This window comes from Patiria miniata, unplaced genomic scaffold, assembly GCF_015706575.1.
Source record: "Patiria miniata isolate m_02_andy unplaced genomic scaffold, ASM1570657v1 HiC_scaffold_3, whole genome shotgun sequence".
In the NCBI taxonomy this organism is placed as follows: Eukaryota; Metazoa; Echinodermata; class Asteroidea; order Valvatida; family Asterinidae; genus Patiria; species Patiria miniata.
The window spans coordinates 12367801-12394698 of NW_024037069.1; the positions used below are offsets into that span (position 1 = coordinate 12367801).

A 26898-nucleotide genomic window follows, 5' to 3' on the forward strand; every position below is an offset into this window, starting at 1 on the left:
TGGCTGAATGAGAACATGTCCCAGACGCTGATTTTGGGCCCAATTCAAAACATGACTCGGCAACTTTTGAATTGAAATCGAGATCCTAGAATATTGTTTTCTCCAAATATTACAGCATTCACAGAGCTAAAACTTCATCAGGTTAGTTGTTAAGCACTTTCACTGCTTCAAACGAAAAAATTCACAAATGACAAATGATGTACAATGTACATGTACCCTACCTTTAATAATAGTGGTAGGCATATGTTACCGTACAATAAACGCCCTTCTCATTCTGTTTCGCTCTCACTTGCAAAGAGACTACAAAACTGCACATGTACCTCAAGACAAAAATCTGGGACAGTCCTCATATTTTCATTACATGAAGTTACTAGAAAAAAGACTAGCACTTATACACAGCTGGGGAATTATTTTCAAGCATGTTGCTCAATCATTCAGGATGTTAGTTAGTTGTCTTAGGCTGCCTCACGGCAGCACAGAGGAAACTGTCACAATTTCCTTATTGATGTCAAATTTCTTATCAAGGATGTAAACCCTATCTTCACTCCATGTGCAATTTTGCTAGGAAATTAAAAAAATCCCGTACTCTGTAGCAACCAGGTTGCACATTTTTGAGGGATTTAATTAAGCCCTGTGTACAGTAATAATAGCTGGACTCTACCTTCCTCAATGAACTTCATGCATGAAAAATAGATGGTGCTTTCCGACCACTTTTGAGAGCTCTGTGGGGACATATGGTGTATGGGTACTGGTTTGTGCGCCTATGGCGCGAAGAACGCATGACAAATTTGTATTCTGAATGTGTGCAAACTTGTAGTGTCTTTGCGTGAGTGTCAGGCGCCGTCAGCAATGTGTTTGAATGTCTCGCCCAGTGGTCTCCCCCAACTCTCCCTTTGTAACCGTTGAGGGGGTACTTGTGCACAGAGCCCATCCTCCAAAACTTGATCTTGAGGGTATGGTTAGTGGATGAAACCATCTCAGACAGCTTTTTTAAGTTTGTTTTGGACAGCCTCATGGCACTACTGTATTCAGCTGAGATGAAAACTAACCTCTTATGCCACGCATACAAAACAGACAGGTATAACTGTGGAACAAGCTCTTCTTTATTCTGAAATCAGTTACAGAAAAAAAATTCTACAGGTAACATCCAGCCACTTTTGTCAGTTATTTTATCAAATAATTTTTCTAAAATATTAAACTTCTTGCTCGTCATTGATGTACACTCAGTAATCCTAAATTACTTCGGTTAATATGAGAAACACAAGACCCAAGAATTACATTTTTAATATCCCACAACAAAAATTTAATCCAAATTCATGTCTAGAACTGTATCTGGACACCAGGCTAGTTTTTCTTTTCAGCTTGCCCCACCATTTTCTTTCCAGGGTCTGGCCACGACCGGCTTGCCTTGATGCCCCCCTCTAAATCGCACTTCCTGTTTGAAACTTGTAGTTGGTGATGAGTCATGCCGGCGGTTTGCATCAGCTGATTTCAAGGCTGCTAGTACGCTTCATGTATGCCTGTCAGAAAAGAATCTGAGGAGAGCTTGAAAAATTCATTGTCAACAATTTTAGAAATTTGCTTCAGATATTGCTGATGTCACAGTTGTGGTGATCTTATTCGATGTTACCAGTTTGTGATTTTATTCTTGTGTTTTTTTCTTCAGGAGATGGAATCGTTATTAACCCTATAGTCACTGTAGTGCCTGAAACTGCCCTGCCTAATACTCACTGTAGCACCTGAAACCACCTGAGCACCCTGTGGTTTTATTGATTCTTCAGTAAATAAACACAATGTAATACAATGTGATACAATGTAGTACAGGTACTAATGGGTTAAATTTGGGTATGGTTTCTTTTTATTTTGAAAAAAAATTTCCTGTCAAAAAACTACCTTTCTGCAGCAGTGGAACATTTATGATAGCCTTTTTGCATTTGAAATAATAACCTTATCTTCCCTAAATGTATCAAACTTCACACAAAGGTTTTGCCTTTGACATCATTTTCCTTTCTTCTGTCATTAATATGCCTTGATTGGTCCTGAAAATTACCGTTGAAGTTTAGGTCAGGTGATAGCAAATCCTTCATCATGTGGGGAAACATTGAGTACTGGTGTACTTCACGGTACATTATTGAGCCAGTACAGTAAAGTATGGTTTTCTTACAAGAATATCTTTTACAAAATTATTTAGGGGAAAGTGCATGTAATTTTTTTTAAATTTCTGATATCCCATGTCATTCATTTTTGTCCGATTTGTCATCTGTGGTCTTTCTAATCTTGAATTTCTATAAATATGAGACATTTCCTAATTGACACATCCTTTTCATATGCACGTGGATATAGGTGGACACACCCAAGCAAGCCTGTGATTCTTTTAATCCATTTTTCTGTTAGCATGGAATATACAGTGCGTATATAAATTCGGTGGAAGGAAACTCGGTACTAAAAAAGTCAACAAAGATGCAGTCAAATGAGTATTCTTGATTTCTGGAAATTTTACTCTTAATGTGACCCAGTGCGAAATTACAATTATTTTTGGAATTTTGATGAATGTGACAGTTATTAATAAAGTAACTCAGTTTGAATCCCTATGCTTTTAATAAAAGCATTTATACATTGAATTAAAAAAAAATGCATTGAAGTTTTAAATATTATATTCCTTCATAAAAACCAAGGGAAATCAAGCATGAGTTATAAATTCTGCATATGTGCATTATTAGCATATCAAAAAGATATTCATCAATTTCAAACAATTTGCAGTTAATTCTTAAATTCCAGTGCCCAACTTTTTTCCCCCCTGTTTCCTGTCAAACTAATTGAATACAAATACATGAAGACTTGAAATGGTCGACACTATACATCAGATGCAGTGTGCATGCAACCTATCTTGGGCTGTAATCTGTAATGACATGCAGGCAGCCCCCCTTGCAATGGGCCAGAGTGTTACACCCACTACCGGCACATGAATCCTGACTGGCTAATGAGCAATGATTGAATAATTCAAGACATGGGAGGCCTCGGTGTCAGGTGTGCATTGATAAGGAGAGGTACCAACATCGTGGGGTCGTTACATGTAGGTCACCCAGCAGTGGCTTAACTATGGGGGGGGGGGATGTGCTCTCTCACCCGTGCGCCCCCCCCCCCCCCCCCCCCCCCCCCCCCAAGCAGCTGTCCGTGCTGCCCCTGCTGCCCCTGTACTCTTTGTCAACTTTTGGACAAGCGCTGGTGCACGCAAAACTCGATCGTTGGCCATTTCAGGCTGGCGCATGTAAATCTTCATCAGCCCATTTCGAATATTTAAATATTTGATCAAGTCCAAGTTATTGAATATTAATTTATTCAAAAATTGCACAGCCCTGCATTTCTATGAGCTCTCATTGGATAGATACAGTTTACTTCTGCGTGCAAATGGTGTGTTCTCGGGGGATGCATTAATTGTGTCGGTAAACTACCCTCAATGCTTTGCATTTCCTTCACAAAATGTTGTAAGAAAGATGTGAAAGTTTTTTTAATACTTTGAAATGGCAAAGAAAGTCGAGGCTGTTCTTGTGATTGGAAAATGTTTGTCTTTCTATGATTTTGCTTGTATCGCTGCCAGTATATATCTTTGGGTATTGAACACCAGAAGCTTTACTTATGATGCAAGCTGTTTCCATGCCAGTGCAAGTCACTGCACATTGATGATACAGTACTGCATGGCTGGCCACCTGCACTATCATCATTACATATCATTCCCTCAGACTTGAAGAAGGGAGTACATGTCTTATCCAATTTCCCCAGGGTGAGGGAGAAGCCCCCCCTACCCCCTCCTCCCCCCCCCCCCCCTCGAGCTCTCCCTAGCCAGTATCAATTTGCCGATGTAAGTCTCAACTGTTGAGGGCTGTATGTCTCTTGCTATCACGACGGAGCTACTAACAATATGATAAGTACTAATCCAACGTAGATAGAGCTTATTGGATCATTCAGCACTCTCGCCCAGCTGTTACCACTTGGGTTGAGTTGCTGGAGGAAATCGCCTGATGGCGCGGACCGTTGCTAAGACCAGACAAACCGTGATTTCTCAAAAAGTCTGTGAAGAGGTCACGTTAATGCTGGTTCACACTTCACGTGAAAACGAAGCGACTGTCTATGCCAACAGTTGAGGTTTCGCTGTGACGTTCTCCGTTACGCTTTACGAATTATCTTCGCATTGAAATTCCGACTGGTGGGAACGCGAAGTTCGCGTGTTGATATTTAAACACGGTTATGCAAGTCTTTGGTTTAAAACCGCAATTTCATGATGGAGGAAAAAATTGTGATAAAGATGTAATGAAGTTGTCTTGGTTTTTCTTTTTTACACAACAGTAATAGTTGAGGTTCTGAATGGGAAAGGAACTACAAAACTTTCTGCTTATCCACATGCCTTGAACTTGTGTTGGTCTTGAGTATGTGATTATTTCTGGTATCTGGGGTGATTGCAGAGACACAGTTTGAACAGAGATGCTGTTGAGCTATATATGAGGGGTACACTTTCAGTGTACTGTAGGGGTACGCAGTCAGGCATCTTTGAAAGTTTACAGCATTGTGAAAAAAAAGTCATTATCAAAAAATGTTACATGTAAAATTTGGACTTACTAACAAACAAGGGCCCCATCTTACGCTGCTGTTGAGGCCAAAAATTGCTTCTGTAGCAAGTTTACATACAGTTTTGAAACGATGCCAAGTACTATATATGGACATGAACATCAAATGGCATTCGGGTTCGTAACCTGTTGTTTTCCAAATGCAACTTTCCTGCGCCCTGATTACGTTGACCCCTGATATATTGGTCCCTGGGCATCAACTCTTTCAAGTGCAACTTGCTATGGCCAGCAAAGCTTGTTATTTTCTTGAGTTGTGACTAACAGTTTTTTTGGGTGGGGCAGAATATCAAATGACCTTGTCTTTTGTTTCTTGTCACTGAAAGGTTTTGATATGGGTCATTCTATAAATTTGGGGTCCACTTTTTCCCTGTCCCTGCTGCATCTGCTACATCATTTTTGCTTAAAGTTCATATCTCGCTAAGTTTGTATAACAATACATATTTGACATTTGTGAAATAAAATTGTTACAAAATGGTTTCAGAAGCCACAGAAAACCTCTAAGGGGTGTTTAAATAAGGTGATTTAGTTTTCTTCAAATGTCAAGCTCCAATTGAACACTTGCCAAGTTATTTATAGATCAAAGCGCAGTAAGACATTCATGTACCTGCTCTCCGTTGAAAGTAAGCACTGGTTGACAACATATGGCAGGTATTTACTTACAAACTAGAACCAGGTTTCAGTACCCTGGGCCCTATATCAGTTCATCTCATTCCCGTCAACTGTGGGACCCACATAGTTAGCTCTCCCCAGCGAGCTCCCAGGTCCCCCTCCCCAGCCCCCCCCCCCCACCTCCCCCCCACCCTCCCTCCGCTTGCCCTGAATCAAACAGGAAACCTGCCACTTTGCTGTATTTAGCATAATAAATGTCCCAGCCTTTCCCCCCAAGAAAAGCTAAGTAAAAAAAGTTCAGTTATTACTGGGGGATAAGTGTGGGAGAACCTGTTGTGGTGTGTATATATAGACCGGTGGATGGGGTGATATCGATGTGTGGGCTGTTGGTCTAGTACTGCCTGAACTCGTAGCTTGTGTGAGCAGCAGAATCTTTTTAGTCAGCGGCAAGATGTTGAGCTGGATATCCTACATTTGCCCTCGTAGGGTCACCTATTACTTCGAACGTAAGTTTCTTCTTAACATTTCTGTCGGAGGATGTGCTTGAAGTTTGTCTTGATTCTGTGATGTTGAGGTTTGGAAGACCTTTCTGTTCCAAGTATGGAGACAGTTTGTCTGAGGTGGCAAGGGCTATAGACAGAATGGCAGGTGGGGCCCAATTTGATTGGCGCTGCTACGCAAGTGATTTTCTGCCAACAGAGTTGGGTTTCGTTTGAAGGAGACTTTTATTAGCAAGCGTTGCAAAGAGCATGCTAACTCTGATGAAGAATGACGAACAAGTGTTAGCACATCTACCCGTGAAATACTTTTTAGGCTAGCTCAGTGTTTGCTCTGTGGGTTCTGTACACATGTACTTCTTCAGTGATTTCAATGAGAGAGTTAGTTGGGACCCGTCAGCGGGACCCGTCAGCCTTACGTCTGGCGCTCTTGTGAAGATGACATTACTTTACATCCATATGCACTCTTGAAAGAAGTCTGGCATGTTTCGCGCCATGTACTTGAATCATTGGGCACACTCATTGTGTCCCCATACACAGTGCTGTCACCGATGGTGCTATCTGCTGTTCCCGCGCAGAGTCCATGGGCCTTATTCACGAGTCGGCCATATTGAATTGAAAGTTAGGTAAACTCTTAATTTTTTGAACTTGCGAAGAGAAATGAAAGCAACTTAATTTACAATCAATTCTAGTCTGCCTCGATAAATAATTTAAAATTGTAATTAAACATTCTCTAATGTTGAAAGCCATATTCAAAAAAAAAATGACAGTAAAATAAGGCTGCATGTGCCTGCATAAATAGTCTCGTGCCATCCCATTCAACAGTTAACAATTAATTAAATACATTTAGGGAACTCGACAAAAATGGCCAACTCGTGAATAAGGCCCATAGATTTTTTCTGATAACTGTTAATAGCTCCACAAGTGTGTATATTGTGTTGGCATGGCAGATTTGGGTGTAGAGTTGATGCTGAATCAGTGGGGAGAGTCAGCTGCATGTTGGTCATTCATCTGAGTGTCATGCTTTCATCTATGGGCTTTGTGCACAAGTACCTTCTCAACGATTACCAAGGGAGAGTTGGGGAGATCACTGTCTACCGGAGACATTTGAATGCATTGCCGACGACACCTGATGCTCACGCCAAGATGGCTTTGTGCACACTCAGAATGAGATAAGTCGTGCGTACTTCGCCGTATATGCGCGCGAACCAGTATACGCACACAGTGTGTCCCATCAATGGGGTTCTCTAAAAAATTTAAAAAGCGCACCCTTTTGTTCACGCACGGAGCCCATAGTATTCAGCACCTATAACCGGTGGATCCATGGTTCCAATCAATCCCTGGGCCTTGTGAATTTTTTTCTTATTTAAACAACTGAACATTGCCTCCATCTTGGATAAGTGTCAAAGTTTGGCTTGTGCGTTTTTACCACGATGACATGTAGTGTGTGACCCAGAAAATTCTGAAAAGTGAATGCGTAAATGTAGGTGCTACATGTTTATCTACCCTAAGCATAAGGAAATAAATGTGTGCTTGGGAAGTATTAAACACTCAGTTGAAGACCTGTTGGAGTCTGGATGCTTCGACTCGGGCCATTATCAACATCCAGACTCCAAGTGGTCTTAAACAGAGTGTTAAATACTGACCAAGCACATATTTATTCCCATTCACAAATACCTTTTCGTCAAAATCAAAACTTTTTTGGTCAAAAAGTCAAAATTATAAATTTTCAACGATTTTGATCAACAAAACACCCCTCTAGCTATACAGTGGTAAGGCCCTCTGGTAAACAACTCCTTATAATTATGGAGATTGACGCACGCGTACTTCGTGGTGTGGTGCACAATGCAGATGCACCGGTGTAGTGTGAATTTAGAACTATGACATACTGACTCACCGGTAGTATTGCGCATGCCTACATGAGGATTGTGAAGGTACCAATAAACGGTGCTGATACCGGATTTCATAGGAGTCCAAATTTCATGTGACACTGTTAAAAGATTTTAAGACATGACAGCCTCTCGACCAATAGGAATGGGTAAACTGCCTTAGGTAGTTATGAATGTCAAATACATGTCGCAACCAATGTAATCACTGCAGCTGTTGCATGTTGTCATTCAATGAGGAAAGGGCTCCAGTCTAATTTTATGTAACACTTATGAATTTGTGGTCACTTTGGGAGTAGTATACGTACATGTATCTATATGAAAAACCCACGTGCACACTAGTCCGGTGTCATATAAAATTTGACTCCTATGAAAATCAGACTTTTCCCTATTATTGGTTAATCCCTCACACGTGACAGGTCACTTTCACTAAAAATAACATATTATCGTACTTACGCATGCGCAATACTACCAATGAGTCCGTATTTCATGGAGTCGGATATTCATGCTACACCGGCATGGTGGCAGAAACTCTGTTGCTGCTTATACATGTAAATACCGACTTCTACAAGAAGGTTTCTGACTTGAACAAGGAGATTCAGCAAGGTTCCAGGAAATAATCCCTGGAGAGTTGGGGTTAAGACCTTTTTTCCCCAGCAAATTTTCTCTACCACTTTGAAACTTCCCCAATGTTTATTTCACAATTTCCTTGGAACACTCCACCACTTTTGTGTGACTAAGACAGCCTTTCATCATTACATGGATGTCGCCACTTTAGCGATCATAAACTGACATCTACCCACGCTCATTTCGCAACCGGTAAAGGCTATTTCCTAATGCCAGGAACTGACCTTTGAAAACATTGAAACGTGCTGCGAATTCTTTTGGTAGATTTCTTGTTTCAGTTCAAATTGCGTTAATACATTTTAACGGTTAATAAACACATGTTGAGGATATTAAACATGCTCAAATATTTTGCTGTTTTTAGTTCTTAAGGCTGTCCCGAATTTACCGAATATTCTAATATAAACAAAATATTTGAATAGCTTTTTGCCTATTCGAATATGCAACATACACACACGACTGTGATGTTGTTTTAATCATAAAATTGCAAGGCCTTTTTGTCAGATGCCACGTTTTTTGACAATGGTTTTTTTTTGTGAACAGTGGTTCATTGTTCAATCCTATTAGGCCCCCCCAAAAAGTCTCAGGCTTCTGGTATGGAGCTTGCCCCAAAAGTGGTGCGGCGACGCAGCTTATTTGTTTTTTTATCCTTTTTTTCTTCTTCAAATGTCGGCTGATGACTGCAAATGGTGCCAGACTGAATGTAGTGCAAATACATGAAATATATGGGAGTCCAGAGAGGCCACATAAAGCTTATACTCGATTGTTACCCCATCTAAAAACACGTTAAAATTGTGCAGCAGCAGGATTCCAGTTAAACCAGTGAGTTGGCCGGTTTTGAAACATCATCTTACATTGAAAAAAAACTTTTTCATTTTGCCGACGTGCATGGCTACGGCGACGCGCGCGCATGCCAGAAACCAGAGACTTTTTTTTGGCCTTAGCAGTTATATAATGCTTATTGCAAAACACTCCAGTGGCCCATAACATCGATCGCTGCACGCAAATTGTAACCAGCGTGCTTTGCGTGCAAGTTAACCGGCACGGCATGCAGTTTACAGCAAGTTAAAACTTGTTAGGGGAGTTTTGAATATCGATGATTTGGTCAATGCAGTTTAGAATAATCGAATACAACATGTATTTTTCGAAAATAGATGTGAATTACAGTAATTACAGTGAATTACCGCTTGTTTAATTTTTCATTCCTCCCTTACTGAGTCTTTCAGTAACAACTGATGCAAACTGCTTTGGGGGTGAATGCAAAATTCAACAGGTGGTAACCACAGGTTTACCTCGAGGTTTTTACAAGGTTGTACAGGTTACCTTGTGGTTCGACCTCGAGTTACCACTCGTTTAATTTTGCATTCCTCACTTTAAACACTAAATCTTATGAACTTAAAAAAAGCTCTGCCACGATCAAAACATCAGGCCCTCTATTTAAACTTTTAAAATTTGCAGTATTAGGCTAAAAAAAAAAATAAGTCGGTCTCTGGTCAGCGCGCGCGTCGATTTTAATCATGCGCGTCGATCTTTTTTTTTTCCAAAATGTTCCGCAGTAGCTCCAACAGCGCCCTCTATTTCCGCACCTCCTCAATTTTTTTTACCAAAGAGCACCAAGGAATGGGAAATTGCACCAAGGCAAATGATCGAAAGCACCAAAGCAAATTATGGAGGACACCAATGTACAAAACATGTACATGAGGACACCAAAAAAGCAAAATAGTACCTACCTTGTCTGTACAATCCAAGCTTGAAGAAAAAAGAAAAAAAAGCAAAAAAAAAAAAAGCCGCGTGGTCGCGTCAATTCCAGAACTGTGGTCTGACCAGAGACCGAATATTTATTTTTTTTGGCCTTATTCCATCAAAATATCTTTTCAAATTCATCAAAGAACAAAACAATTTAGGTAGACCTTTTTTTTCTTAAGGGGCCTTTCAATTCACACCTGTAAAGCCCATAAATATCTGCATTCAAACGCCCTATACAGAAAATTGTAGACAGTAGTGAGGTTTTTTTGCTGTCGGGCCATCCTGTTCAACTTCCAGTCGATGTATGTATCTTGAACATAGCTCATGTAGCCACATGGTAGACATTACACTCCCATCCTTTTCCTGTTAGGGCAACATTCATCTGGAAGTGTCCGTTGCTTGGTAACGACCCCAAAATGTCATGTGCTACCTCATAGCCTGGAATCCATACATATTGGGTGGTTGGGACGTGCTGTGTGCTCTATTGACACAGTATGTTATTCATCGTTACTTGGAGTCAAACTTTGTATTTTCAATTTTTCTTTTTTTAAATGTGTCCAAAATTGTGTTCAAAGGGAGCCATAACCCTTTCTACATACATGTAGCTACAATTTTGTGAGAAACAAATAAAAAAGACAATGTACTGACAGCATATTTACAAAATATATTGCAAATTTATGAATTAAAAAAAGGAAACGGGTGGGGATGAGAAACTATTTTTTTTTTTACTTTAGTCTCAATTCAAGTCACAAGCTATTCAAATTAATTGTTATAACAAAGGCATGCCTTTAAAGCCCAATTTGAATAGCCTTTAATTTGAATAGCTTGTGACTTGAATTGAGACACAAGTGTTGGACTTGTGATGGACTCGACTGTAACACTGATATTTGGTCATTTCCTAATTACTTGTTTTCCTTCATCCAATGGCCTTTTTCCCCCAATTTTTATTGAAAATTCTTGAATCAATCAAGCTAGCGCAGCACATACAGTCGTGATGAACTCATTCAACAGTTATGAAAATTAAAGGGCTATGTCACTTGGGAATTGTGAATCTTGAAATGTGGCACCGGAATTGCTTGGACAAAATAATCTAGCACAATAGTTTTTGAGCTTTTACCTTCACAAACTTCAAATGACATAGAATATCTGGATTAGGTTCAGACAAAAATGGTAAATGGTCGTCCAAACTCCCAACGTCTGACCCCATGGTCTGTGGACTGGAGGATACTTGAAAGAGTTACTGTCAGTGCTCTTCAACAAATTTGATTTTAGCTCTCCCTAACGAATTTTAATTTTTTTTGTAAACTCTACTTTTTTTCTATTTTGGCCATCTGCAACTCTCTGAATCAGGTTTTCATTTTGGGTTTGTTTTGCACACAAACAGTTCCACCCTGCAAGTAGACTGGTTCCCAATCCCTGCATTATCCGACCGCGAGTCCATGAACCTGTGGAGCGATGATTGCATGGTTGGGGGTGTAACTTGAAATATAGCATAGACAATACATGTTTAAAGTCTACAATGTGTGAATGTTTATATGTTTGATTTACAGCTGATGGGGACTATGAGCGTATTTGGTTGGAGCACTGCGAGGATGAGGCTAGTCTGGATGAGTACGCCTTTGCTATGCAACATCTGGCCACGGAGCATTGGTCTAGCAAACATCCCGACGACCGCATCAAGTGGTGCCATCACGCCTGTAGGGATTACTTCTTCCGTGGTGGTAAGGAGACAACCAAAATGTCTTGAGTTCTGAACATTGAAAGGGTGACTGCTCTGAAAAAAAATCAATAAATTTAGTGGAGCATTATGAAGGATGGTTCATACTTGTGAATGTAAAGTGAATTCACGGTCACAAAGTATTAACCCTAACACTCCTCAATCCTCCAAAATCAGCCAGGCAGTTTTGGAGGATTTTGGACGATTGAAGCTGTATGGCAAAAAAGTGTTGGTTGATTTTGGAGGATGCATTGTGTTTAGCCAGGCCTTGAATTTGGGAATTTTTAGGGCAAGGCCATTTTGGCCTTGAATGAAGCAAAATTATTGAGGGCACCAAGGCCAGTAGGAAGGGCACCAAGGCCAAAATAATATCTGCAGAAGAAGCACAGACGCCAGCTAAAAAAATGTGAAAATTATATCGGCGATCATGTAGTTTAGGGCCCCTCTTTTGTTTCGATCAAATTTGAGTCAAAGGTGTTTTTTATCATTCATAAAATTACCTTTTCAACCTAAAGCAGACTTCTCTCAGTTTAAATGACACCTTTTTTAAAATTTTGAACACTTTTTGGGGATAGAAATTACATTTTTTGTACGCAGTTTTATGGTTGGTGACGTACGGGCAATCGCCATCTCTATTTTCGTGTTGCGTTTTGTCATTGTCATCGTCATTTTACCCCCAAATTCCCCTCAAGAATTCGAAACCCTTCCCTCTATCTATGACCTACATTTGTACCTGCATGCATGACATGTTCTTAATGTGGATTAAAATTTTGTTCTCTAAAGGGAACCAGGCCCAATACACGATCGCCATTTATATCTTTTGACAATCGGAACTCCATGTGAACGCGTGTTTTGACTACTATGCCCCGAGCTCGTTTGCCTCGTACACGAACATCAAAATGTTGTGTACCGTGCACGTGCAAAGAGAGAAAAAGAAAAGAGAGAAAGAGAAACAGAAAGTCAGTTGACTGTACTTAAGATCTGCCGTACGTACTCCTGCTGGTATGTGTGTGTACAGATACAGACAAATACTTTTGCGGCGGGGTCGTTGCTTCTTGAAGTATCGGCACATACAGGAACTGGAGATTCAGTAGTCAGTGTGTGTATATCGTACATGTTACGTACAGTGTATGGGGAATCTGCAGTGTTTGGCCACGGCCAGCCGTACTGCGCGCATGTGATTGATTCAGCGAGATTTTAAGACAACTGATCGGGCTGGCATGACATTGAAATACATTGCCAATAATGTGGAAAAACAACTGAAATCAAAGATTGTAGTGGTTTTAATAGGCTGATGGATGTTTTTGCAAAAAGGGCACGACGGCCAAGGTAATTATGGGGCAAGGCAAAACTGGCCGTGAAGACAGGGATTTTTTGTGGGGCACCTCGGCCAGTAAGAAGGCAAAGACAGCACTGGCCGTCATTCAATTCAAGCCCTGAAAGTTTACACCAAGTACATGTATGAACCAGTCTTTAGAGTTCAAGCTACTGATAAATCCATAAAACAGTGCTTGGGCGGTTTTGGGCGGTACAGGGAGTAACAGGCAGGGCGGTTTGGGGCGGAACAGGGACTAAAAGGTTAACTGGGCTTTGCCATAACAAATAAATTTGTACAGAGTTTATGTTGCCATTTTCTAAAATATGTTTCTCTCCTCCCCCCCCCCCCCCCCCAATTAAAAAAACAACTCCAGGTATGAGCAGAGCCTTAACCAAAGACAAACGACGGAGACAGCATGATCAGGCGAAGCTGCCACCTTTGACCCCAAGGTGTGACCCGACCTACACGATGAATGGCAACCTAGTCAGTGGATCAGGGGATTGTGATCACTGTATACCGACGTCTGCATCCTCAAATCAGTACAATACAATGTGAGTGAGTTTACGAGTTATTTCCTTCAAATTAGCATCAACAAGTTAGATGATTTGACAATTTTAGAGCATGAGTTTTGAATATCTTCTTAAAATAAGAATCTTCTTGAAGATTATAAACACCCTTTAAAAACCAAATTATGATAAAAATAATTTCTGTAGACAAGCAGTCTCGAAAAGACAGGATAAAAACATTACATGATGCAGAGGCAGCATTTTTCAAACAAGCAAAATACTTTCAAGCTAAAAATAAGATAATTAGGCGTTTTTCTTTAACCCCGGGATATTCAACCTCCAGTATTTGTTCCAGTAAACACCTCAAATAACCTCCTTTGCTGACTCATAATTTTCTAAAAATAGCTTGACCCGACCCTGTCAGTTTGTGCACAGTTCAGGTTCGTAATGACCTCTGATGACACGACCCAAGTCCCAGGTGGATTGTATGGCACGTTGACTTGTGAACGACGTGAGTGCTGTCACGCCATTCCAGTGTTTGAAGCTAATAGTGTTGTTAGCGTTAAGTAGGGCTGTTGACATCTCGTTGACAAGCCAGACCCGAGTCACGGCCAGAAATACCAGACACTCACCGTCGTGAGTCAGAGCCTTAGGGACAGTGTCTTAGGATTGCAAGGATCTAGTATTGGTCTTGAAGTGTTTGCTCCCGCAGCAATGCAAGTCACATTCAATACATCACGATCACAAGGAGTTAGAAATATCAAGTGAGACATTTTGTACGATCAAATAAATTTGCTTCTGCTATTGGTGTACAAGAGAAGGAATTGTCTGAGATGTCTGTAGCATAACTCTAGAGGGCGGTATGCTGCTTAGGGACAAGGGGAACGTGGATGGGGTCAAATCTGATTTGTAGTCGAGTCAATCACAAGTCATCGCAAGACTTTAACATGTCTCAAGTCAATCACAAGTCAGTCACAAGGCCTCACAAGTCAATCACAAGTCAATCACAAGTCCTCACAAGTCAATCACAGGTCAGTCACAAGCCAATAAGTCAATCACAAGTCAATCATAAGTCACAAGTTCATCACAAGTCAGTCACAAGTCAATGAAAAGTCACAAGTCAATCACAAGTCAATCACAAGTCAATCACAAGTCACAAGTCCATCACAAGTCAATCACAAGTCACAAGTCAATCACAAATTGACTCCAAGTCCGTCACAAGTCGATCACAAATTGACTCCCAAATCAATTACAAGTCCATCACAAGTCAGTCACAAGCCAATCACGAGTCAATCAAAAGTCAATCACACTCACAATCACAAGTCATCGCAAGGCAATCAGAAAATGACTCCAAGTCAAGTCATCACAGGTCAGCCTCAAGTCAGTGAAGTCATCACTATTCTACAAAGCTATTCAATTGAACTATGACAAATGCATTAATAATCCCCTGTTACTTGCAACCCTTCTTGAGATTTGAGTTGTGTTTGACTCATGCCAAGTTTGTACCTCAATGGAATGTGTATCTTATTTTATGGCACGGCAAAATGTGTTCAACGTCTGTGAATTCCTAACATTTTAATACTGTGTCATTTACACAATGAACTGGTCTTTATGATGGACTCAAGTGCAGGCGCATAGCCAGGGTTGCAAAATAGAATTTCTGCCCCATTTAACCCATTTTCACCATCCCAGTTTTGCTTCTATCAGCGTTCCGATTTTGGTGTTCAAATCTCATTCTGCAATCTGTCATTCTGGGCCCTCACTGGCTACGCCACTGCTCAAGCGAAACTCTTTGGGATGTGTGATCAATTTCGCAGTCTTAAAATAAAAGAGTTGCATTTGAATTCTTGTCCTGTTTTTCTGTATGACAGATCCTTACCGGTGCCAGGCCCGTTGAGATTACTTGATGTAGGTTCGTGTTTCAATCCTTTCTTGCAATATGAAGAGTTTCTGTCAGTAGGCATCGACATCTCACCAGCAGTTGATGTGAGTATAGACCAATCACTGTACACTCAGGAGGCCCCCGTCAATGGCGGAAGCATTGTGCTAGCTATTGTTCAGATAATCCATCACGGGGCAGTTGCTTTGTACAATAGAGCATGCAGTGGTTTCTCCATTGAAAGGGGCCTCATAGGTGTACGGTAATCACATGCCTGAATGCATATACAGGGTGAGTAAAAAAAAACGAAACCCAAATATCGGGACTATTGTTTTAGTGAAGCTCTGCATGTAGCACTTTCAAAATATAGGATTTGAAAGCCCAATTCATAAACTTTGTTGTATTACACGAATCATTCAAATCTGTCATGTACTTTTAAAGTTACGGAATTTTAAACACAACCACCGTTTTAAGGTTCTGTCCACGGATCACAAAAATGTTCAGTGTTCTTTCAGCAAAACAAAAACAAATCACATAGGGATGTGTGTGAATTGTTTTCCTTTTGTTGAAAGAACGCACACCTTTTTGTGATCTGTGGACAGAACTTTAAAACGGTGGTTGTGTTTAAAATTCTGTAACTTGAAAAGTACATGAGTGATTTGAATGATTCTTGTACTTAAAGAAAGTTTATGAATTGGGCTTTCATATCCTAGATTTTCAAAGTGCTAAATGAAGAACTTCACTAAAACAATAGTCCCGACATTTGGGTTTTTTTTTTTTTTTTACTCACCCATTATAGGCAATAAACCTAAATAGAATGTGCATGTTAAGATTTAAAGGTGGAGTGGACCATTTGCAGCTATCCAAAAAGTAACTAACCAAATTATTGTGAAAAAACTTACTTTAGTGTAAAGATAGTAATGACACTAAACTCCTAGTGAAATTATTCCTGGCATGCTGTCATTTTCAAGAAAACAACATAAGAAGGTTATTTCCAAAGATGTGTCAAGTGACACATTTTTTTGAAATTTCCATTTGTAGTTGGTTCGTGATTGGGCGAATCTGTGAAAGGGTGCAAGCGTTGACACGACGCACACGCGCTTGCACCCACTATTATTCGTCGATTCAGTGCGTGACATCATGTACATGTAGCTACCATCGGCGGAATGAGGATCATGTCCTGAAAGCTGATTTTGGGATTGTGTCACGAGAGGGCGCAATTCAAAAAGTGACTCTTGAACTAAAATTGAGATCCAGAATATTGCGTTGTCTCAACTATACAGCATTCACAGAGCTAAAACTTCACCAGAATAGTTGTTAAGCACCCGTCTTTAGATTCTGAGCAATTTTGTTGCTTCAAACGAAAAAAATACACAACTGACAAATGGTCCAGTCTACCTTTAATTAATAAAGAAAAAAAAATAGCTGTACACAAGTCTATGCATATGGAGCCACTGGCAAATAATCTAAAACTTGCAGTTTTTGTACAATCGTAGAGAAAACAGAGAAGATTTGTAATTCTGATTTTGCAATAGTTAATTTTTTATTTTAAAATCAGATAGGATGTTACAAAAATGCAGCATAATGATAGAGTGATTTTGTTCCAGGGTCTGTTATATCAAGAAAAGAGTTTGTAATGTTGATTAAAAACAAAATTTAAAAGTTGAACGAAGAAATTGACTGGAGCAAGGTTTGAACCTGTGACCTCAGGATTGCCGTTCCGGTGCTCCACCAACTGAGCTATCCAGCCCTATGTTGGCAGTTCTCCACTTTGTCAATGTCTTTGTTCAAGGGGCGCTAGTCAGAAGCCAATTATCAATTTTATTAGATTTCTAGTATACCAGTGTTGTCAAACCAACGTTTATTTCCAGTATATATCATAAAACTTAAATGTCTTTTTTAATATTTCCGTTTTTTTTTCTTTCTTTACTGTTGCCTCCAGAGTGTACACAAGTGCGATTTCTTGAATTTGCAACTCCAGCCATCTTTAGAATGCGCGCCAGACACTGTGGACACGTATCTGAGAACGTTGAAGAGCCCCGTAGAGACGCTACCACGTGAGACGTTTCACGTGGTCGTCTTCTCTCTTCTTCTCTCCTACTTCCCCTCCCCGTACCAACGCTGGATCTGCTGCCAGAAGGCCCATCAGCTGCTGCAACTCAACGGTTTGCTGTTGATCATCACGCCGGATTCCTCGCATCAGAACCGCAACGCTGCCATGATCAAGAGCTGGAGGAGAGCCGTGGAGAGTCTGGGGTTCCGACGCTGGCTCTACGTCAAGGACACTCACCTTCATTACATGGCCTTCAGGAAAGTCTCCCAGGAGCTGTCTCTTGCCATGAGCGATGCCGGACCGGACTTGCTGTACATACCCCAAGACTTCAACGAGGATCTTGAAGAGAGCGTGTTTGATGAGAACTACCAACGAACAGGGGAAGAGGACCGTGTGATCTCGGACGGTTTCTTGGAGTTACCTGGCGGAGCGGGAAATCATTTCACATCGGAGGATGAGGAAGAGAACGTGATATGCGATGATAGTTCTGAGGAGTGGTGGCAAGATTCTCAGTGACCTTTGAACCTTGGGATATTTCTGAAACCTTGGCTTCCTTTCCAGCTTCGGGCTCTGCCTTGTTGACTTCAGGTCTTTAAGTTTGGAGCTACTGGCTTATGGGCCCCTTTTCTGCTGCAAGAACATCAAATGTTATATTTCATCACAGATGACTTGGCTCCATTTACTTACTCACCTCTGTTTACCCTTTCTTAATAATCAGTGCAAAACTTACTGAAAAACTTGTCCAAGCAACACCCTCTGTACCCACTGCATGTCCCACAAGAGGCCCTATGACACAAAGGCTCTTCCAGAAAATTGTTTCCAAAATTGCAGAGATAAGTGAACAAAAGAGAGTGTTTTCTTCCTGGAATGGAAAGTCCCTTTAAGTTTTGGCATTTCCATCACAGAAAACAGCTGTGCTCTGCTTGCTGGTGTCATATAAAATTTGGACTCCCTATGAAATCGGGTCTCTTTTACCTTATATGGACTCTAACCCTCACATGTCACCAGTCACTGCCTGAACTATCTTCACATAAGCATGTGCAATACAACTGAGTCTGTATGTCATCAAGTCCAAATATCACACTACACCGGAAATCAGATTTGCAAAGTAACTCTGTGGAGCTCAGTAGAGGAGGGCAGGGACATGTAGCGGCAACCAAATAAGTCTAAAAGTGGGTGAACAGAGCTCATGTTTTCTTTCTAAAATGGAAAATCCATTCAAATTTTGGGAAGTTAATTTTAACAAACCTGAATCCTCCAATTTAATGTGATTTTTCACACACCCTTGGGAGTTATTCTTTTTAACCAGTTCGCGCCGGGATTATTTTGACATTGACCGGACCCAGGTGCAGGATTTGTTTTCACGAACCTCAATGCCAGACGGGTTCAGGCCGTCATCTGCGGGTAGCACATACACCCTGATATATTTCCGGCCTCGCTCGCTGCGAGTGGGTTGCAGACAGATATTTCTGGCCTCGCCCGTTGTGTGTATATCCGTCATCCCTTTCGAACACCGCAAAATCTTTGCGTGTATACACGTCATCTGACGTGATCTGGTTAAGGGCAAAGTTTGTAAATTTTTCCATGTTGGTTCCAAAGCCTACAAGTGGTTCCAAAGCCTACAAGTGGTTCAGAAGCTAGAGGCAAAAGCCAGTGGAGTAAGTGAAGTCGAGGTTTTTAGAAATGCTGTCGGTCTTGCAACAGCCTTGTTGGTTGTTCTTCATTGTGTTGTATCAACTCTGAAATAGATTTGAAATTAGCTACAGCTTTTATTAATGGGGATTAATATATATTTCATCTATTTGTTATAGAATTCATTGTGCATTTGAAAACAAATTGAAAAAAAAAGAAATAATCCTGGTGCTTTGAGAACTATATCTGTGCCAAATATTAAAACCTATCATCTGGTTGTTCATGATGAATTTCTTTTGTTTTGACTCGCAGTTCTTAGGGCGATGTCACCTGAAGCAATTTATAGGCAAATTGTTCCAGGCTATCTCCAGGAAGAAAATGACTTTCAACATTTAATTACTTGTAATATTCTGAGAAAGTAATAATAATTTGTTTCAAAAATGTACTTTTCTTCACAGGGGCTGCTTTAGCTGATTAAAGTTGCCTCCAATTTACTTATGGATATTGCTCATAAAATTTGAATGCAGATTTTACTTTCTCTTAGCTCAAACCAAAGAATCTTGTACCAAAAGAAGGAGAATAACTCAAATTTTATAACAACTATGATAATATGGTCTGATAGATTTTGTAATAAGGGTCTAATAGGTGCTAAAAGACTAATTTTCTGGTAAGGCCAAAAAAAAAAGAGTCTCCGGTTTCTGGTATGCGCGCGCGTCGCCGTAGCCATGCGCGTCGGCAAAATGAAAACGTTTTTTTTTTCAATGAAAGATGATGTCTCAAAACCGCCAAACTCACTGGTTTGACTGGAATCCTGCTGCTGCACAATTTTAACGTGTTTTTTAGATTGGGTTATGGTCGAGAATAAGCTTAATGTGGCCTCTCTGGACTCCCATATATTTGCACTAAGTTTAGTCGGGCACCATTTGCAGTCATCAGCCGACATTTGAAGCCAAAAAATCAGGTAAAAAAAAAAAAAGCCGCGTCGCCGCACCACTTTTTGGGCAAGCTCCATACCAGAAACAGGAGACTTTTTTTTGTGGCCTAACTAGTTTAAGGATGCATCTGAATTCCTTGGCTGCAGCACTAATTAAAAAGTAGGACAAAGAATAAAAGTGCCGACTTGTACTTTGTAAAGGGGAGGGGTGTTCATCAAGTGCTTACAGGAATTTGAGATCAAGAAGATTGTTTAATTATCCTTGACCACTCCAGCATCTCCCCATTCACCAAAACACACCGTCCTAGGGGGTCATGAACATTTGTTTTCTTAAACTGTGGAGCCCCCTAGTCAACTGTAAATTTAACTAAGTTCATACTGCAATCTGTCAGCTTTGGTGAAAAGCCTTATACATGTAGTAGCACATCATAAAGATTTTGAAAGCAAAGAATAAAATTGTATTACTCTCGCATTTGTAACATGGAAACATTCCCGTGTCATTTATTGGTTTTACTCGCGTTGACCCTTAACACCAATTTACATACCGGCAAGTTTTGTTGCGCATCTATATAAATATGCCAACAACAAAAAAAGTAAGCGCGTTGACATTTACGTGTCAAGCATATTACCACTAACCTGTTTTTGTTCTTTCTCCATTTTGAAGCGGAATGATTGGGGAATTTTATCCAAGGATAAATTGACTCCCTACTGGCAGCCTGGAAACAAACATTTGCAGGTGATTTTTATTATTGGGTTTTTGAAGGCGAGTTTATAGTTTATTTGCAAGCGCAAATGACCAACAATTTTAATTTAACCCGCTGCTATATTAGATTCCAACCAGCAAGCCTATCTCGGCAATCTCGGTGGTCGAGTGGTAAGACGTCTGATCAAGTAATCACTGGGGACAACACTGAATATACAGTGTATAAAAAATACGTCGAAGGACAAAACCCAATATTGAATTTCCATTAAATAATGTAATAAAAATAAAACTCAACCAAAAGTAACAACTCATTATCCCCCTCTCCCCCCCCCCCAAAAAAAACCTTTTCCAAACCAAACTGTCAAAATCTTTTTACACCAAAAACAGCAAATCAACTAAAATATATTTAGTCATCAGAAACAAAAGTTCAGGGAGAAATAAATCAGTCAATTTGATCACGCGACATAAAAAAAGACGTTTTTATTATATCTCATTTTTTATTGAAACAATCCATGAACTATATTACAAGGATATGTAAAGACCATCTACGCAATATTGCCTACTATATATAAAATCTACGTTGTAATAAATAATATATAAATACCTTCGTCTCTCAAAGAATGACACTTGTCAGAAAAAAAGTACTTTCTTATACAATTGAATAGAACTGATAAGATTTGTAAATATTGATCGGCCAAGATGTGAAATGAATATTTGTACATTCCGATAACGAGAGGCTCTGTTTGAATGTCACTAGATTTGTTTGAAATAGTCTGTGCATTTTACGAAAAAATACTGTATTTGGTATTCGTATTTACATATGTGCACGGACGCAAAATGTAAACCAGATATGATTCACAGGCGTCCAATCAAAAGCACTTAAAAGCGACATGCCCACTGGAGCACAGCTCGTACGATTTCATTGGCCGATTCAAATATGCTCATATACTTCATTTGGCATGTGATGTCTAAAGCCAGCTGTGAGCGTGAAAGACAAATATAACAACCATTACAGAATTTGTGTTATGCAAATCGACTCAAGCAAAACTGCAGAAGTTAGATGTGAAAAAGGCAAGCAACATGCATAAGATTTCTTTAGCATGCCCTGAAATTTCAAACACACAAACTTGACAACCCTATTTCTCTCTTTCATTCTTTTCATTTAATAGTAACGCCCGGCTTATTTGAAGGTTGGGTAAGGACAACAAGTCAATATTAAAAATTTTTTAACAAAAATACCTTTTGAGGTGAAATAAATTAGCATGGCCTATATCCTTGTGTGAACTTAATGTGAACTTGATCAACAAAAACAAAAACATGACTTTCAAAAGTGTGCATTTCAGTGTTTTTTTAGTATTATTTTTGCCAATATTTTAGTTTATATAGGACAAGTGCATAGTGGAGAACTCACGACAAATAAAGTAGGCAAAACAACTGACAGGGGAAGAAAACTGGAAGGTGCAATTTTTTTTCCAATTTTTTTTTCTTTTCAGGGACACTTCAAAGTGGGAATATTTCCTAACAGCAGTCTTTCTTAATCTCAAATAATCGGGGAGGGGAGGGGGAATATCAGGGCACCATGGGGAACAAGTTTCATTTTAGGGCCTGCCCTTTTCAGTTATTAAGGCTTTTGTTCCACAATTAAACTTTAATGTACATTTTTAAAAACAAATATGAACATTCAGCATGCACTGTCAAAATACAGTCACATGATTGAAATTATGAGTTGATTTGAGCATATTAACACACAGACAAAACATTTCAGAGATTATAATGATATATGTTTTTATATTAAAACTCCCCTGTACATTAGCTTGAGAAGAAATGCCTGATTTTTTTTTTTTACGTTAAATAAATAGTTGCGACTTTGGGCACTTAGTGGCATACAACCTTCCAAGTTGTAGGCATTTCAATTAAGCCATCCATTCTCACACTTCGAAGAAAAGAAATAAATAAATAAAAAATCACATTCGTAATGTTGAGTCCAGCTCTTGGCAAACATTAACAGACCTGAAAAATTTAAAACAAATATCGTACAATCACTGATTGTTTTGAACTTTGTTGTTATTTTTTTTACATACCCCTGCATACTATGGTACAAGATTGAGTACATAATAGGAATATATATAATACCACATGTACTTTGGGGTTAATTTGAACATCGAATGGGCACTTATTTGTCAGACACGAACCAACTGAAACGTTTTCTTTCTTCACAGAAGACATGGCATACTCATGTAAATACAGGAATCGTTACTACAAACAAAAGTTCAGCCATAATCTCACGCCTAAAAGGGTACATTTTCATGAGAAGTGCCCACTGCATTCTGTTAAGCCTAGGTTTTCACTGTTACATGCTGAACTTAACCAAATCACAATGCGAAACTACTAAAATATCTTACACATGGCGGTTGACAGTTTTTTGGGTGTCTGATGCAAATTGCTGCAGATGAATGCCTTTTCAGACAAGATCCTTTTATATATTCGAAAGCAAACATCACAAACTATTAAAAAAAAAAAAAACACTAAGAAAAAACTGCACACTCCCAAGCTTATATCCAATACCTTTTGTTAAAAACTGTAACCATTCACTGTAACTTGATACTTTTATTTGAGATTGCACAAAATCGATATTTTCAGTTTCGCTTCAGGGGAAAGGATATTGAATTCAAATGCTCACGAATCCTTTGATGCGAAATCTAAGCCTATTCTGAACATTCAATTCAATCCAGCTTTTCAGTAATGTTAGCTTTGGCAAGAATCGGGTTAGATACAATGGCTGTATTACTTTTCACGACAGCTTGAAAACAGAGAAAATACAGTGAACAAAAAACTGATAAAAAAGTACACCACATGAAGAAACTATTGCACATAAATAGAGCGAGCTTACGGGTATATTTGTTATTATAACACCTCACCCACAGATTCTGTGTCTTGATTGGCCGAGAGCGAGTCACATGCTACTTTCTAATTTTGCTATCTTTCTGTGCACGGCCAAAAGTACTATGCGCATAGCAACCAAAGTACTATACCATTAGCAACCAAAGTACTATTTCCACGGCGCGGTATTTGTGTGCAAATTGTATACCATAGCCACATTCTAGAAGAGGTGTGAAATACGTTCAAACTGTTTCATCTTTTGTACTATCCCCTTATCCAAACAAAATTTGCAACACGATATTCTTACAAAACAAATATGGTTAGTCTTCAGGTTCTATATGGAGTAAAATTAAAAAGAAGTAATTTCATTGACCCAAACAGTCAGACAACAATAAATGAGCGTTTTTAATAGAACGAAACACAGGAATGCATAACAGAAAAGATCAGGACTCTCCTAGCTTAATTTGCGTGACGAGTGAAAGCATTACCACTGTGCCAACTTGTGCAACATCAACTCCAAAAAAAATTCAGATTATTGCTGATAAAAAAATTAATTTTAGTCAGCGCAAGAAACAATTAAGTGCCAAAATTGACTGGTTTTTTTTCTTGTTTTGTTATAAATAAGCATATCTTTGGCAATGAATCCAAGTTACGGCCAAAATGTCTGAACTTGGACGTGACCTGATGATTGCTGAGTTTGATACACATGGCTCAACGTGAGGTACTTCTTGGAAACATCTTGGAGACACTTACTAGACTTGATGTTTGGGGAAGCACTACGGACTGACATTGGGAGTAAATTTATCTTTTAAGTCAAGCACGTGATATTGCAAGAGTCAATTACATGGCGCTGCGAAGGAGTCATCTTGAAAATAATTCCAGAAAAATTGGCCGGAGAATTTCACGGATAGGGTTCATTTTGACTAATCGAAAGTCTGAAGGAACTCTGGGATACTATGATGAAATCTGTTCCGTTCTCTATGATGCAACATTAATTTCACAACGTTTCCAGGATTATTGAGACAACTCCTACGCAATCTGGTGTTCTGAGGAGGTCCTTGTGTACTTCAAATGAAAAGAGCAGAATGTGCCAAAAATAGTGGCCCAACAGAAATCTACAGCGTATCTTTGCCATGAAATAAACTTTGTTGCATATGGGTCACACCATATAGTTGGGGTCCACTTTACAACACCATCTTGGATCTACAATCCCGGCCTAACTGGTTGGGGACACTTCCTGAGCCTGCCACGGTCACCCACTCCCCCGGTCAATGTTGTTCTCTCCAGCTGATGGAGCACACACCGCGCAATGAGACACTGAACGGGGGCCGGGGGGTTGGGGTCCCAGCGAGAATTGGCCAGGGTTGTAGGTAGGTGAATAGTAGGTTTACATCTGCGTAAAAGGTCCGAATCAGCTGGTTTTGTCGCTGGTATACTGCAGCATACACCCGTAGCGGTTGACAAAATGCGGGTTTGGATATCGCATTAATTTCCAATTAATTACATGTCTTAATATGGATCCAAGATGGCGCTGTTTCTATGGCAATACACAAAACTGGGCCCCCTCTACTGAACAAAATGGTTTAAATACTTCATGCAAAGCCCTAGAGCTATTATCTATGGGAATCAGGTATATATGGAGAGGTAACTACAACAGTCACAGTAAACCATGCCAATGTCATCACTTATAAAATACTCATAATATTTTTGTTTGTTACACACAGCAAATAATGTGGAATGACCACTGCATGTAGGCACCAGTGTATAAGTGTGCTGATTAAAACCACCAGCATTTGAAATAGATTAGCGTTGATAGTGAAGTGTGAAAAAAGTAAACAAAACAGTGATAAATACAGTTAATTCATTTATGCTGGGCCTGATCCAGGCAAGTGTGGCATGCACAGTCATTTTGGTTATGGAGTGAAACCGATAAATTTATAACTTTAAAAAGTTGCAAACACAAACAAGTTCAACCGTGATACCAGGCTTATGTTGTCCATTACAGTGGTTTGAAATGGTTTCGTCAAAACGAGCCAATGATATCAAACAAAACACAACATGGCCAATTTCATTAATAAATGCTTTGAGCGTTAGTCTTTTCAATCACTCTTGTAAAAATGTCCTCACGGTACAGTGGTGTTTCCAAATCTTCACTCAGTAATGAAGTTTCATTCCCCTTCTTAATGCAACGAGCAAGGAACACTTTAACGGTAATGAAATCACAGATTAAATATTTTGCCAAGAATCTGTTTGAGAGAAGACAGTGTCTGCTTTAATTGCACAAGCAAAAAACCCCATGCGGTTGATAGAGATCGACAGACATGGGGGTGTGGTGGACCATTGCTGAGTGTACTGTTCTGCATTCACGGGATCCTAAATGTGGCCGTGCAAGAAACTTGGTGAATTTCAAATGCAATGTCACTGTTGGGGATAACTACCTGTAACCATGGTGACAACCTGAGCGCATCGGCAAGAACATCTAATCCATGTGACATCCACAAATTGAAGTTGTCTCAGCTTAAGCAGCTGAAGTTGCCACGAAATAAACAAATTTGACTGCTTCATGCGTGATGGCTAAACAGGAAAGCAAACCTAGTGACGGTGTTTTTATGAAGAGTTGACACAATGTACTGATGTAGAGGAAGAAACAACAAACATGACGGACTAGGTTGTGAAGACGAGACCTCTACATGCCGATAAACAATCTCTCCTCCAAACTCAATAAACTCCAAGTCTTAGTCCAATAAAAAAAACAGTTGCATTTATAAAAGAGGGTCCATCAGATACAGGAATCATCTAAGAAGTATGATACATCAGGTCAGCAGTGCGTGGAATAAAACGCCAAGCCTGCTATAGAGTCGTTACGTAAACCATATCTCCTGCGGAGTCTTTAGGTTTGGGCGTGGCATCATCACTATCCTCATCATCATCTTCAGTGTCATTATTCAGATTGTCGTCGTTCTCCGGATCGCTACTGTCACTGTTCCGACGAAGCCTGCCCTCGTGGGACTGGTCGCGTTCGTGTGGCGAGGAGCGCTGCGTGTAATCCTGCAGTTCGTAACCGCCGAGATGGTCAAAGTAAGGGAGGGGGGTCTCCCCTTGATTAGCTTGGATCAGTCTGTGGGCAGCCTCGTCCATCTCTGATTGGCTCATATTGCAGGCCTCGGCAAGCTCGCGCTCTACTGTGCTGATCAGGTCGCGATCGTGGATAGGGGAGATACCTTCCTCCTCCAAGACCTAAGACGAAAGGCAACGAAAACAGTGACCATTAATGTGAAATCATCAGACCAGC

General features: G+C 39.9%; 2 protein-coding genes across 8 annotated transcripts in view; one reads left to right on the forward strand and one right to left on the reverse strand.

The window, feature by feature from the left end:
* LOC119737340 (S-adenosylmethionine sensor upstream of mTORC1-like) overlaps positions 1–19134 on the forward strand; it is a 36309-nt gene extending 17175 nt beyond the window's left edge. The window contains exons 4-7 of the mRNA XM_038211624.1: positions 11535–11705; positions 13393–13570; positions 15397–15511; positions 17347–19134. Coding sequence (XP_038067552.1) covers positions 11535–11705; positions 13393–13570; positions 15397–15511; positions 17347–17973 — 1091 coding nt within the window. The 3' untranslated portion in view covers positions 17974–19134. The remainder of the gene's footprint in view (positions 1–11534; positions 11706–13392; positions 13571–15396; positions 15512–17346) is intronic.
* A 4677-nt stretch (positions 19135–23811) lies between these two features.
* Positions 23812–26898, reverse strand: part of LOC119737342 (voltage-dependent L-type calcium channel subunit alpha-1D-like) — a 68330-nt gene continuing 65243 nt past the window's right edge. For all 7 annotated transcript variants that reach the window (XM_038211630.1, XM_038211628.1, XM_038211627.1 and 4 more), the window contains one exon: positions 23812–26843. In XM_038211630.1, coding sequence (XP_038067558.1) covers positions 26457–26843 — 387 coding nt within the window. In that variant the 3' untranslated portion in view covers positions 23812–26456. The remainder of the gene's footprint in view (positions 26844–26898) is intronic.